Raw genomic sequence first — 15,798 nt, 5'->3', positions numbered from 1 at the left:
GAAGAAATATTATGGTTGGACCCCAGAGAAAAAGGGTAAAGTCCCAGGAAGTGCTGGAGGAAAGGGAGCAATTCTCTTTGATTTCTCTGCAGTAAAGGGAAGCAGCATGCTTCCAAGTGTGGATGGAGTTGAGACTGTCTCCTGCACTGCAGCTGAAGGCAGCACCTCATCAGGAAAGGAGGGGGTGGGGGTGGAGTGCCTGTCATTGACAGAACTGTTCCAGCTGTTAACTGCAAGCCCTCTGCAGCTGAACAAAGGCTGGATCGTGCTCTAGTGAGCATAGAGAGATGTGTCCTAGAGGGAGGCCCAGAGAAGGGAAATAAGGAAAAGATTTCTGTAGGAAATAGGCAACCTTGTAAGCATAGTGTGTCAATGCACAGTGCAGTGTACCATAGCTAGGTATCCCAGTATGAAACCCAACACCATCCTGCGCACTGTCTTTTGGGAAGTTTTGGCAATGCATGGTGGGAAAAAATGAGTCATGAGGGGTAACAGATAGCAAGGGGTCAACTTTCCAGTGTGCAGCTTTCTCCATCCCATAATGTCATGCATAGCCCATAATTTTCACAGCTTTTTAAAAAATCCCATGAATCTGCACAGTCCTCCTCACTGTCCACCATTTCTGACAGAAGCATGGAATCTGCACAGCTCTGCACTATTGTCGTAAACGTTGCAATCACAGAACACATGCTGATCCTCCAGGATTTGCAGAGCCGCAAGAAGAACTGAATCAGCAGGGAACATCACAATTTTATGGAGGACAGATTGCTTTGGGACATAGCAAAAATCAGTTCAAGTGTTTTTTGGTGGCATTCATGGAGCAGCTGCAGGTGTTGGAGCACTGCTTCTGGGCCCAAGAAACAAGCACTGACTGGTGGGATCGCATTGTAATTCGGGCTGATGATGAGCAGTGGCTGCAGAACTTTCGGATTTGCCAGGCCACGTTTCTGGATCTGTGGGCTGAGCTTGCTCCAGCTCTTCAGCACAGGGACACCAGAATGAGTACCACACTGAGAGCGAAGAAGCAAGCGGCAGTCACAAATACCAGTCAGTGGGTAATCATTTTGGAGTTAGAAAATTGACTGTTGGGGCAATTGTCATGCAAGTTTGCAGGGCCATCCATTACTTCTTGCTATGCAGGATTGTGACTCTCAGCAATGTGCAGGACATAGTGCATGGATTTACAGCAATGGGGTTCCTGAACTGCAGTGGGGCAATATCCCTATTTTGGCACCAGACCACCTTGACACTCAACTGAAAGGACTACTTTTTTCTGGTTATGCAAGTATTGGTGAATCACTGGGTACGTTTCACCAACGTCAGTGTTGGCTGGTCAGGAAAGAGCATGATTCTCGTATCTTTAAGAACATAAGATTGCTCATAAAGCTACAAGCAGGGACTTTCTTTTAGCACCGGCTGATTACCATTAGCAATATTGAAATGCCAATAGTGATCCTGGGGGACCCAGCCTATACCTTGCTCCTCTGGACATGATGCCATACATCGGCCATCCTGAGAGCACCAAGGAAAGATTCAGCTACTGACTCAGCAAATGCAAAATGACAGTTGAGTATGCTTTCGGTAGATTGAATGGATGCTGGCAGTGCTTACTCACAAGATTGGATTTCAGTGAAAAAAATATCCTAGTGGTTACAGCTGCCTGCTGTGTCCTTCATAATATCTGTGATGCCAAGGGGGGAAGTTGCCTTTGGAGTGGAGGGAAGAGGTAGAGCAGTTGTCTGCTGAGTTTGAACAGTCAGGCACAAGGGTGATTACAAGAGCTCAAATGGAGCTATATGGCTCAGGGTGGCTTTGAAAGAGTACTTTAACAGTGAGCCATAGTCATGCATTGTGATGTACTGTGCTCTGCCTGGCTCTGTGGTGTGGGGACCTGTTAGGAAATGTGTGGTGCTTACTCTACATTTATCATTATTATACTGTTTGTCACTGATTCTGAGTTTTGTGTCACACTGTACGGAAACTAGTAAGTGGTTGCTTTCAGTACTACTAGGGACTCTGCATATGTTCTGAACTAATAAAAATGAATTATTCTCCAAATAATAGAATTTGAGTAATAAAACCAGTACAAAGAAAAATCTGTGCAATTTAAAAGAAAATACATTAAAACTTACTAAATTAGTAGAACAGAACTTAACAAGGGGAAAGAACGTTCATGTCCATTTTAGCTACACATACAGCAACTGGAGCTTCTATAGATCAGTGCTTGTGAAGCTGTGGTTGTTTGTCTCCCGGGGTAGAGTGGTAGGGTAGGGATGTGGCCACAGAGGCCACATGGGATGCTGGGGGAAAGTGAAGTAGGGAGGTGCTATAATTCAGTTCTCCAGACACTGCAAAGGGAAGTGAGCTGGGATTGTTGAATCAGTAGGTCCACAAGAGTTTGCAGCATCTGTGTTTGCTGCTGGAGAAGCCCCATTATATCCTAGTGCATCTCCCTTTTCCTTTTCTTGATTCATAGATACTAAGGTCAGAAGGGACGACCATTCTGATCATCTAGTCAGACCTCCTGCACAACGCAGGCCACAGAATCTCACCCACCCACTCCTATGAAAAACCTCACCTATGTCTGAGCTATTGAAGTCCTCAAACCATGATTTAAAGATTTCAAGGAGCAGAGAATCCTCCCTCAAGTGACCCATGCCCCATGCTACAGAGGAAGGCGAAAAACTTCCAGGGCCTCTCCAATCTGCCCTGGAGGAAAATTCCTTCCTGACCCCAAATATGGCGATCAGCTAAACCCTGAGCATATGGGCAAGATTCACCAGCCAGATACTACAGAAAATTCTTTCCTGGGTAACTCAGATCCCATCCATCTAATATCCCATCTCAGGGGATTAGTCCTATTTACCCTGAATATTTAAGGACTCCTGGGCCTTTCTCCTGTCTGCTCTTTCCTTCTCCATATAGTCTGTGATATTCACCCTCCAGGCACTCTGCTCACAGTCTGATGCAGCCCTGGCGTGCAGCATCTCATTGAACATGTTATCCTGAGTCCTTTTCTTTCTCCTTCTTATCTGACTCAGGCATTCCATCAGTGTGGAGGGGGAAACCCCTCAAAGCCACAATGGCAGCAGCTACATATAAAACACACAGAGGTACTAGTGTCAATATAGTCACAAAAGAAAGTGAACATTAAGATTCAGAACTCCCTTCCCTCGCTCCCCTAAAGTTTTAAACCAGACATGCTTATTGACACTTCTGAGTCAGAGTGCTTGTGCATGGCACCACTCACAGCACCAAACATGGTGAGCATGGCCCGCCAGGGGTGAGGGAAATGAGACAGGAATTACTCAGTTGTATAAAACCATGAGTATATGGCAATGGCACTCAACAGTGGCACCATTGTCCACAGGTGGTCGTGATTTAGTTGATATCTCACTCCTGAGAGTAACAAAGGCACAGAGAGCACAGCTGTTGCTGACTTCCCGAAGCTGCTCAGGCCCATATGCTGCTGGCCTGTTAACTTGGGCAGGCACCATTGCAGTAATCACTGACTGGCCTGGGAAAAAATCCTACCTCAGAGGAAGAAATAAGGCTGCCCTCCTAGAAATCTTCAGGAGAGGATTGCAGAGTACCTCCATGAAAGTTTCATCAAGATCTCTCTGGAGGATTCAAGAGACACCCCTGTGTACATAAACAAACTGCTTCACATGGTCCACCCTGCCTAACTGTACAGGGAAATGAAAAGCGCATAAACAATTCTACTTCTCTTTGTAATACCACTACCTCTTCTAGTATGAGTAAATTTAATGAAAAGTCGATAGCTGTGTCCTGTTAAGTTGCGGGCTTCATTAATAGATCACTGTAATGGGAAATACATTTACACACTTATCCAAGGCTCCTTCCCCTGCATTGGGCTTACCTGTGCTCAACTGCCAGGACTCACTGGTCTGCAATCAAATCTCAAACAGGTTCTGGACCGTGGCATAGCTGCACTCCCACAGTTGCATATCTCCCACCCTTCTCCTTCTTCTCCTCCTCCTCGCTGTTCACGCCAGAGACCCGTGACGAGCTCCTCAAAGGTATCCAAGGTTGTCTGTGGGAGATGGGGTGTCTACCAAGTATGGCATGCAGGTCTTTGTAAAAACGTCAAGTCTGAGGCTTGGCACTGGATCAACTGTTGGCCTCCCTGGCCTTATGGTATTCCTGCCACACTCTGCTTTCGTGCAGCACTGCTGCTGATCCCTGCCATACCACTTTTCCTGCATCCCCTATGCAATCTGCTTGTAGGTGTCCACATTTTTATGGCTAGCCTTTAGCTGCGCCTGCATAGCCTCTTCTTCCCACAGCCCCAGGAGATCCAATACCTCCTGTCTACTCCAAGCCAGAGCATCTCTGGAGCGTGTAGCTGGCATGGTCAGCTGGGCAGTTGCATACAACAATGGAGAGCTGGTAAGTGTTTCTTACCAAGCTGGACAATCATGAAAAGGTATTTCAAAAACTCACAGGACTTTAGAGGTTCAGGAGGTCTTCAGGTCTCCAGCCCCCTGAGCAGTAGAGTTCACAATTGTTACCAGAGTGGTCAGTGTCAGGCATTATGGGATAGCTGCAGGAGGACTGTTAGGGTTGACATAAGTAATGCAGTGTCTACGCTTATGGTTAGTCAACCCCAGTATGTTACCATGGCTCAACGCTGCTTGGGAAAGTGGTGTTACTACATCGCTGTAATGGGGCACTTACACTTGGTGGGAGACAAATGTAAGTGTAGACATATGTGCAACTAGGTCAATGCAAGGCAAGGTTGACCTAGCTTTGTAGTGAAGGCCAAGCAACCTAATTGCCTGACAAGGAGCTGGAGAATTTTAATAATATATTTACTGGTTGAAAGTAGTAATGTGCATTCACTGAAAATGTCAGGATGCATTGTTATATTTGTGCTATATAAAGATATGTATAAAGCTGTGGATCTTTAGATCCACCATCCTTGGGCCCTTCCCCATAAGATAGACAATAAACCAAACTTCAGATCATGGCTTTCCCAACCTTCCTCTGCTCGCTTTGCTTTTTTAGTTTTATGTACCCCTTTTCCTCTACACTTCATCTTTCATATCTAGTTTGTAAGCTCTAGCTCTTACTACGTAGTTGCACAGTGCCTGACCTTGATTGAAGCCTCAGTTCTATGTTAGTACTTGTGTCACACTGGCTGGAGTGACTGTTGACCGAGAGTGCCAACCTCAGGGAAGACTGTCAAAAAACAGGGCAGACGTCCCAAACTGGTTGTCTGTTCTATAATTAGATTTCAACAACCCAGTAACAAGTGTGAACTCCTAAAGCACTATAACAGTCTTATCATGGAGTCAAAGTCAGTGGTCTTGGGCATTCCAATCTGTCTTGTCAAGCAGGCAAGCTGGACTATGTGACAGATGGTCACTTTGCACCAAAATCACAACAATATTCAGGTTACTTCCAGTGTCAAAGGACCAGTCTCTTACTCAAAGGACCACGTCAATTGTATTCTGATCTCAAACCAAGGCAATAGCCAATCCTGTAATAAAACAAAGTTTTATTTAAAAAACAAAGAGTTATTTACCAGGTTAAAACAAGAAACATACACACACAAATGAGTTACAGTCTTGGATTAAATAAGGTAATATACGTTTTTCTAATAAGCAGTTCTACATGTGCTTTAGGACTGACCCATGCCAAGCAGCATGGGGATCGCTTGCTTATGTTTAGGAATCCTTGCCTTTCAGAATCCAGATGCATAAAGATCAGTTTCTCCTTGTCAGGGATTTTTATCCATTTCTCCCCAGAGTCCACACTGATAGAACAAGTGTCGGTGCCTGATTCCTCTTTATGTAAGTGGGGACGTCCATCAACAATCTTTGTCCTTTTGATGTCTTACAATGGCTCATTTGCTTTCAAAGGCCCTCTTGTCTGATGGACTCGCACTTTTCCTTAGTTAATACTTCTTTCCTGTTTGAGGCCTGTTCTGCACTACAGACCTACGTCCATATAACTGCATCACTCAGGAACATGAAAAATCCATACCCCTGAGTGACATAGTATACTGACCTTACCCCCTGTGTAGATCGCGCTATGTCATCGGGAGAGCTTAACAGGGAGATGCAGCATTTTAAGCGTAGACCTGCCCTGAGTTGCACAATAGCAGATGTTTACAGTGCAAACACTCAATATAATTTTATACCATGGGCTACAGAGGTTATAAGTGAGATCAATACATGCAGCATCCTACACTGTTCATAGGGTCTAAACACCAAACACATTCTTACAACTCTAATATTTATCTTAACAATACTAACACCCAGGTAAGTCAGACTGGTTTCCAGCAATGTATTTGTTAGTGTTCAGTGAGGCCCTGGGCCTTCGCATGAGCTGGCACCTGGTCTGCCAGCATCACAACTAGTAATAGTCCTGAAGGATAATATTTCCACAATTTCTAGAGGTCTCTAATGGAGCCACTGCTTGAGCTTATTCTACTCCTTGCAATGGCCTGTCAAATGCACACAGGCCATGGTTACACAGGAAAACCCAGTGCCACAGTCCTCAGCTTAATACACCTATCAGGTCTGTCTCTGTGTGGCTCCTTGAACCTCTTGCCAGCAGTGGCAGTACAGTTGGCTGATTGTCTGCTGCTATTGTGTACCATTTGCTGGCTTCACTCAAGTGACTCCTGTGAGGATTTGCAGAATATAAGAGTTGAGTACACTTTGGGACTCTTAACCTGCCAGTATTTCAACCTCTCTCTCTCTTGCTCTCTCTGGGTGGGGATTTTGGCTCACAAACACACACACACACACCAAAGAAGTGGGGGGGGGGAGGAATCCTGTTAGGAATAAATTCATAATGCAGCGATTTCATTCATAATATTGCTTTATATTGTCAGCACTACATTAGCTTCTGTGCATGGAGCTATTTCTAATTTTGGGGTGACACCATATCTTAGTGGAATGTTTTCTGTTTTCTGCTCATTTTTTACCAACATCAACCTAAGAAATGGATGGTCTTGAAAGGACTTATTTCCTTCCAGAAACCTGTCTGTCCAGTGGGAGTAAACCAGTCTTTTAAAACTCATAACAGTTAACACTGATAGCAGCTGCCCCAACACAGAGTTTATAGGTGGATATCAATGAGATATATACCTCAGTTAGCATAGATCAATGTATTTAAATAGCTCTTCTGTAATGTACTGTGTTTTTCTCTTTTTTCAGGCTGTTTTTATTACCATATCTTAGTTATCTGGATGTTTCCTACAATGATATTAGTGTTATCCCTCCTGAAATCAGGAATCTCAGGTATTGATATATAATATACACTGGAACCAGACCTATGTGTAAAATATTGTGAGACTATTAGGAAGTTGATTGTTAATAAATCTGGAGTAACGTCACTGATGTCCATGGATTTACTCTGGATTTGTACCGGTATAACAAAGATCACAATCTGGCCCACTGCCCTGTGATAAGGGTCTGATTTTTAAAATTAAATGCATATCCAACTGCTTAAATATCATGATTATGCTTGTAAATCAGGTAACTTCACACAAATTATGATCATTTGTTAATTGTGCCCATATGCATGTGCACTTGCCTAATTTGCACAGATGATCACGATAATTGTATGCCCTCAAATCATGTAAACCACATTGTCATTCCCAGAACGTGCAAATGAAGGTGTGATTGCAGTGTGGGCAGGCATACCTGCGCTAGCTTTAATCCAGCTAGCACGGATAACAATGGTAGTGACAATGTGGGAGCAGGGGCTTTAGAATGGGCACCAGAGTACATACCTGGGATCCCCATGTACACTGATTGCTAGCCCATTCTCCCACTTCTTCACTACTCTTATTACACTTTAGCTAGGTTAAAGCTAGCACAGGTATGTCTACTCATGCCACAATTCCATCTTAACTTGCAGTGTAGAGATACCATCAGTGTGTTTGTGTGTGGTAGAGAGGGGAGGTTAATACTTTGGCCTCAAGGGAATGATACAGTAGAAACTTTGTGATAGACTGAAAAGGTTTTTCTGAAAAAAACATGGAATTAATATACCTTTTAGAATTATGGTTAACACCTTTGGGGTATATTGTATTAAAAGCAATTGTATATGTGTTATTGTGGCATTGCATGTACCTTCTCTAGTAGGGAGGGGGATGCTAAATACTATTTCCACTATAAACCCTTTGAAGCCACCCTCTGGAGAGTTGCACATATACCAGTTCAGAGTGGATTCTCCAAGCACCAACAGACAGACAAAGTGTTTTTGGATAAACAGCCTGGTTTTAAACTGGCTCATGACCTTCTTCCTGATCCATCAAATGGACAGGATCCTTGGTCCAGGCAGGGCCCCAGTCCTTTAGGGCAGTGGCTCTCAGCCTTTTCAGACTACAGTACTGCTTTCAGGAGTTTGATTTGTCTTGTGTATCCCCAAATTTCACCTCACTTAAAATCTATTTGACTATAAAATCAGACATAAAAATCTGTCACAGCACATTATTACTGAACAATTACTTACTTTCTCATTTTACCATATAATTATAAAATAAATCAAATGGAATATAAATATTATACTTACTTTTCAGCATATAATATATAGAGCAGTATAAATAAGTCACTGTCTGTATGAAATTTTAGTTTGTACTGATTTCAGTAGTGTTTTTATGTAGCTTGTTGTAAAACTAAGCAAATATCAAGCTGAGTTGATGTACCCCTAGAATACCACTGCATACCCCCAGGGGTATACGTACCCCTGGTTGAGAACCACTGCTCTAGGGAAAGGTTGGAAGGGCAGGGCCCACTGAGGCCCCATATGACTGTTGGCATAGTCTAAGCTGAAGCTGTGATGAATTTGTTTCTAAAAGGAAACCGTTAGTGTGGGGTGTTGAAGCACTGCTCCTTCCAGAGCCCATATTAGGGCTGGGGTGAAGACTGGTCAGTTTATTAGTATGTGTGTAGATTCTTTTATTGTTTTAATATTTTTTTTGTAATGCTTTGTACCTTAAGAATAAAGTAGGTTTGTGTAGGAAGTGCTGTATGACATAGGCACCGACTCCATGGGTGCTCCGGGGCTGGAGCACCGATGGGGAAAAATTAGCAGGTGCTCTGCACCCACCAGCAGCCAAGTCCCCCCCATACACCTGACCTACTCCTACTCCTCCTCCCCCTCCCCTGAGCACGCCACGTCCCTACTCCTTCGCCTACCTCCCAGCGCTTCCCGCCTTGCTGCCGCCAAACAGCTGGAGGGAGAGGAGTAGGAACATGGTGCGCTCAGCGGAGGAGGTGGGGAAGAGGCGGGGCCAGGGTGGGAATTTGGGGAAGGAGTCAGAATAGGGGCAGGGAGGGGGTGGAGTTGCGGCAGGGACTTTGTGGAAGGGGTTGGAATGGAGGCGGGGCACAGGCGGGGCAGGAGTGGAGTCAGGGCGAGGGCGAGGGCGGGGTGGTCAAACACCCACTGGCAGGAGCAGAAGTCGGCACTTATGCTGTATGATACCTTGTAAGTACAACAATTACACCTGTTAACCATCCCTAATGAGAAAGCAAATAGGTGCCATTGGACAACTTGTCTGTGTTGGTAGTAACACAGTGAAAGCAGGGAACTGTGCAGCCTGGAGATACTCCAGTCAGAAGGGAGAAAGATATGGGTCTCTGCCCAGGACAGGTGATGACTGGGGGAGCTTGTAACTTGAGACTTTCTGGACTGTAAAGGGGGAATACAGGTGCAGTTGCCCTAAACTGTGATGCTATGAAAGAGGAATTTTTTCCCACAAAGAGTCAATCTGTCTCTGTTTTTTGGTTAGAAAGTTTGTCGGAATTTCGGCAGCTGTTTATATGAGCAGAAGGATGGCAGATATAGAAGTATACTTACATGTTAATAAGCAAGAGTGTGAAGTTAAGAACACACACACTTAACATTAAGTTTTTGAGATATCTGATGATAGCCTATGTGTGTGTTCGGACACCTGTCTTAAGCATTCAGTTGGATACACATACAATCTCTTATTTCCAGTTGCATTAGTTGTTTAAATTGTATTTCAGAAAATAATTCTCTTTGTGCACATAATTGCATCATTGAATCAACACTTAGAATGTATTATTTTTTAAAATTTAGCCTTCTATGCATACGGATACATGTGCCATCTAGGTGCAATAACTCAGCAAGTGGGAAGTAGGATATGTATACAATTATAGCTGAGATGAATAGTGTACATAATTTGGTGGTCTTTAAAATTACAGGGCACTGGAATATCTGAATGTTGAAGGAAATCAGCTGTGCGCTTTGCCTTGTGAGGTTTTGAAGCTTCCCGTGAAACTCCTTAACACAGAAAATAATTTAATGCATCCCTTTTTATGGAAAGAAAACAGCCAGAACCAGCCACAGAGACTTACTGATCTGGCTGCCCTTTACTTCTCCAGAAACCACATGTGGCAAAGATATACTGAGATTTCAAAGGATATTCAAGAAATATTAAACAAGTAAGTGACAGAAAACTCTAGCTGACACTCTGGCTTCCATGGGAGTTTTGGATACACAAGAAATGTACCTATGGCCCCAATCGCTTATTCTGGCAATGTCAGAAGGACACCGGCTTTCGACCTGGTAATGTATACTTTCTTCATCATGAAACCACCTCTGTAGATCGCCAGTGTAGGAGCTCCATGCCATACATTATGAGCCACAGAATAAGTTGAGAGAAGTTATTGATATCTTCACATTAAACTAAAATAATGCTGATCAATAATATTGCAGTTACTTATTGGTCAATATATAACAATTCCCATGCAGGCATACTCAGCTATGTATCTGAATGCATACCAGGCCTATGTATTTTTGATAATATACGGAACTGTACATTTAATCAAGTTCATCAAACATCATGTGCAAATTATTGTTTTGATCCATTTAAATAGCTTAACTAGTTCTGTACTGTCACCTATCACCATCGTATATTCCAGCCAAAAATGTTTGCTGCAACATCATGTTGAGGTTGTGTACTGAACCAGTCTGTTCAAGAGAGAGCTGTGAGCTTCAGAACAATCTCAGTTGAAAAAAATACTAGCTCAATTTTCGGCAAGTGACAGAGCTATCCCCACCCCTGCGCTGCATCTCTCTATTTTCACTTTGTCTGCCTCAAACTTTCACTTGTCCTCCTTCCCCACTGGAGTCATACAAGTATAACTACACTCTTAGGGCTAGAGTAATTACCCCGTTGGAATAGAGAGCAGCCTACACCACAATGTAGTTCAGGAAGTGCAGGAACCTTCCACAACCAGCAGTCTCAGAATCAATCTGAGGCCAGCTAGATCCCTTAATTTCTAGTTGAAGATGCAGAAAGTGAACTGGAATGTACTGTGTGTATAGTCATGTGCAATGTTTCTGACTCATTTTTCTCTCCATCTTAGCTGTAGAGTCTGTGACTGCTGCAAAGGACCCTTGTATGGTCAAGGACTTCGTCTCATTCGATCTTGCAGGAACATATTTAGATTCCGCAAACTTCCTTTTCTCTTTAATGCCTGCTCACCATCCTGTTACAGCAGGTTCATGTCTCAGACTGACTCTCAGACTCGAATGCTTTATGGAAATTGATCTGGGTTGCAGCAGAGGAACCGGTGATGTAATGCAGTTAAGAAATATGAGGTTTTTTAGGTCATGTTGTACAAGAAAAAGCTTGTGATACTGGAGTGTTTGGGATCACTTTCTTTGTGCAATTATCATATCCTCCTTAAAGTGCTTTCTGGCCTAAATGTTCTATTTTTATTTGGAAAAGAGTCTTTTCCTGTTTAGGTTTGTTCGGGATCACTCACTAGCCTTCTCAGAAGGCTTTTAAGAACTGTTTGTGCTTAGCTATTAAGACATGACAAGTTCTATACAAATAACCTAAATCCACTAATGTTTCATTAGACACCAGTGAATAATTGAATCAACAATATAGCAGGCCAAATTCATCGCAGTATAAGCCAATTGAAGTTTATAAATTGTACCACCGATGATTTTGGCCCCATACTTCCTGGAGTAATAATTTGTAGAAGAGAATTTTTTAATCTTCTTTCACCCTACCAGTAGTATACCATATTATAAATTGGTTCTTAACATGGTTTAAAATTGGACAACAAAGTTTGTTTCCCTGTAACACAACATTAACACCATTCTATAACGTTGTCCTAAAACCTTGATCAAGCCCTGCTAGAGGAGTAGTCTCATACATGATTCTAATTCAAGGTTCAGTTCCACAAACACATGCCATTGACCTTGGAGTGAAATTGACCCATGTGCAGAGAGCCAGTGCAAGCCCTTTGCATCACTTGAGATCTGCTTAAGCCCTCAAAACAAAGCTTAAGTAGGATTTAAATGATGCATAGGACTTGGTGTTGGTTCTCTGCACAAGTCACTTTCAGCCTTAGTACTTACTGCTGCAAAGAGTTCCATTCACATACATGGGACTACTTGTGATAATAAGCACTGTGTCCAGGAGTAAGCGTTTGCAAGTTCAGGCTCTAGCTTGGGTCATACCTTTCCAGGATCCATGTCACTTTGCTGTGACACAGGGTATGTTTACACAGCACTGGTAGACAGAAATGTGTTAGCTCTGCTCAGAGGGGGTAGGTAGGATGGTTGTACTTAGGTGGCTGCCATGAGCCACCTTCTGCTGTATAGCAGCCACACTGCTATTTTTAGCGTGTTAGCTCAAGCAGAGGTAATGTGTCTGTCTACCTGTTCTGGGAAGCACCATCCCAGCTGCTGTGTAGACATATCCACAGTTCCCAGAGGAGTAGTGTGGCTGTAGTAACCTGGTTTTGATTTGAATTGAACATGATTAAACTATGCTAGTAAAACTGCTTTTTTCCACTAGTTTAAAAAGTGCTTTGAAGTGCTACACTATCTGCCACATACAAAACACTAATTTGGCTATTAGTAATTGTTAAATGGCACAACTACAAAAAGGTGCCTTTTGAACATGTCTGCAACCCAGACTTAATATACTGTTGATAATCCAGGTGCAGAGTCTGTATGGGGGCTAAGATTCTCAAAAACAACTAATGATTTTTTGGATAACCAACTGAAGACACCTCCAGGAGGCCTGATTTTTCAGAAAGTGCTGAGTAGTCACTCTGAAAATCAGACCTCGGTAAATTGTCTCAAGTTGGCACCAATCACTATCAAATCAATCACCAATCAAAATCACTAGTTGCTTTTGGAAATCTTAGCCGTAGTGCATATTTTATTACAAATAGCTTTGATAAAGGAAATTCACGCTAAAGAAAAGTTTGCTAGATAGTGTTCTCATTTATTTGAACACGAGACAGACGCCAATAATCTAATGTCTGGCCAATTATAGGTATGTATATTTTTGTATAGTCCTTAATTTTTTTTAATGTCCAAATCCAAGATAGGAGCTTGCCAAAGGAACCCTGTAATTTGTATTTAAAGGATGTTTGGGCTATGTCTGCTTTTAATAACATTTATATAATGTGACATTGTCAAATACAAAACATTGGTTGGTGGAAAATGTTTAATAAAAAATTAAACTTGAGGGGCTGGAAAAAAATTTTCTCTGCAAATTTCAAAAGATTGTTTATCAGATTTCCTAAGTAGGAAGTCTGAATTTCTTCACCCTCAGTCGCCAGTTTTGATTTGATGGGCTTGGGCTTGCTCTCCTTAAAATGACTAGTAGCAGCAGCAGCAGCCACCAATAGGAACACAAGGTTTGGTGGCATCTGTGGAGAGATCTTTTATGGCTGATGTCTTTCCAACATATCTCCTCTATTTCAGAGAAGTATAGTCACAGCAGAAATGCTCATTTCGCTTGTTTGAAGTTGTGATAGTGTGTTTATCCCACACAAGTCATGAAGGGATTAATGTGAGCCTGAAACCAGTTTTAACCCACGTGGTTGTAACTAGAGGGTGAGCCAGACATAATTAGAGAAGAAGCCAAATTGGGGAAGGAGCTGGGTTGTGGTTATTAGAAAGGGAAGGAACCCACAGTAGAAGAATGCTGCAGGGGGAGAAAAAGTAAGTCTGTAGTCACTCTATGGCATTAGAGAGACTAGGACAATTGAGGAGTAAGCCCTGGGATCCTTGCCTTTGTGTAGAGAAGGCTGGTATGTGGCCAAGAGAGACAGGGAGCAGCCACGGGGGTGGAGCTGGTTCTAGAGGCATGCCATGAAAGAAAGCAGCAGCTGGTCTTCTATGGAGAGAGTCCTGGGAGTCAATCAATCAGGGAAAACAGCAGGGTAACTGAAAGAGGGATGAAAGGTCAAACCCAAGGAAACAGAAGTGGGGTTAATTTTTAATTGTGGGTTTGGGATTTTGTTGGGGGATTCCAGGTGAGGGCCCTGAAAGTAGGAATAACCTAGAGAGGTAGTAGGGGAGAAAGCATGAGTGAGACATGGGAGGAAGAAATCTAAGGTCTGGTCTTCACTAAGACCTATGTTGATATAACTTCACTAAGACCTATGTTGATATAAGGGGTGTGAAAAATATAGCAACATAGTTATACCAACCTAACCACCTGTGTTGACAACACAATGTTGGTGGGAGAGCTTCTTCCATCAATGTAGCTACCACCTCTCAGAGAGGTGGATTAACTACACCCATAAGAGAGTTCTCTTCTATCAACTTACAGCGTCTTGATTAAAGTGTTACAGAAGCGCAAGTGCACCAATGCAGCATTTTAAGTGTAGACGTGCCTTAAGGAGGTGACAGCAAGAAGTATGGGGCTGTGAACTTTGCCAGTCTGTCCTATGGTCCCTGGACTAGAGCCCAGTGGAGTAGGAGGGCTGGGTTTCCCTACTAGCCACTGGTAAGTTGGTGTGAAACCCTAAGAAGGGGCCAGGGATGATGGAAAGCCCTGAAAGAAAGGTGTGAGGACTACAGGATTCTGAGGATTGAAAATCTTTTTGTCAGCATATTTGAACTTTTATTTGTTGGATGTTGTTACCCCAAAAGGGGTGAGACTAAACTGACCTGTACACCGGGGGAATTCTGCACCTAAAAATTCTGCAAAATTCTGTATATTTTATTTGTCAGAATAACATAATATAATCATGCCCGTTCAATTATTTGGTAATTTATTTCAAAATACCTATCGACAAGTATGTCTGTAACAATACAGACAACAAAAAAGATTCAGGAAATGGTTTTGACAGATAGATTCCTTACTAGGCATATTAATACAGAACTTTGAGTAATAATTCATTTAAACTACAATACAGAAATGTATTTCCAGCACCCCTCAGAAGTAGTGCAAAGGCTTGGGGGAGCCACGGGTAATGGAGGAGCTGAGAGCAAGGGAAGTTAATGCTGGGAAGTAAGTGCTGGGAGTGAACCTGGAGGATTGTTGGGTATGGGTGGGAGAAGTATAGAACAGTGTTTTGTTTGGGTTTTTTTGGGGGGAGGCATTGTCAGGGAGTTGGGAGCCTCCCCCATGCAGACCCTGGATGACTGAATGGGAGTGGTTAGCAGTCAGGCACATCTGCTCCTGTGCCCATGTGGCCCTGCACCCCCACCTCAGCCACCCTTCCTCCCTCCATCCCCATGTGTCCCTGCATCCCCACTAAGCTTCCCTTCTCCCCATGTGTCTCTGCACCCCCCCTCAGCCAGTTCCCACTCCCATGTGTCCCTACACCCTCACTCAGCCACCCCCCATCCCCATGTGGCCCTGCCTCTATGCCCCCCATCTCCATGTGTCTCTACACCCCCAGTCCCATTCAGCCCCCCAGTCTATGTGACCCACCCCAGCAACCCTGTGTGCCCTGCTCTGTCTGTCCCCCCCCCCCCGCCATATCATATGCCTCCTCATCTGGCCCCTCAGGCAGGGCACTC

At 43.4% G+C, this 15,798-nt stretch overlaps 1 protein-coding gene across 3 annotated transcripts in view; it reads left to right on the top strand.

The window, feature by feature from the left end:
- The window catches only part of LRRC63 (leucine rich repeat containing 63), a 42,385-nt gene extending 27,347 nt beyond the window's left edge, over positions 1 to 15,038 (top strand). For 2 of the 3 annotated variants that reach the window (XM_038387914.2, XM_038387913.2), the window contains exons 8-10: positions 7,191 to 7,274; positions 10,212 to 10,451; positions 11,379 to 15,038. In XM_038387914.2, the coding sequence (XP_038243842.1) occupies positions 7,191 to 7,274; positions 10,212 to 10,451; positions 11,379 to 11,562 (508 nt within the window). In that variant the 3' untranslated portion in view covers positions 11,563 to 15,038. The remainder of the gene's footprint in view (positions 1 to 7,190; positions 7,275 to 10,211; positions 10,452 to 11,378) is intronic. The other variant, XM_038387915.2, reaches the window with a different exon arrangement.
- Positions 15,039 to 15,798: the final 760 nt, after the last annotated feature.

Source organism: Dermochelys coriacea, chromosome 1 (genome assembly GCF_009764565.3).
Source record: "Dermochelys coriacea isolate rDerCor1 chromosome 1, rDerCor1.pri.v4, whole genome shotgun sequence".
Taxonomy (NCBI): domain Eukaryota; kingdom Metazoa; phylum Chordata; order Testudines; family Dermochelyidae; genus Dermochelys; species Dermochelys coriacea.
Note: the sequence above shows the minus strand (reverse complement) of the source record. Positions and strands in the feature narration are given on the sequence as shown.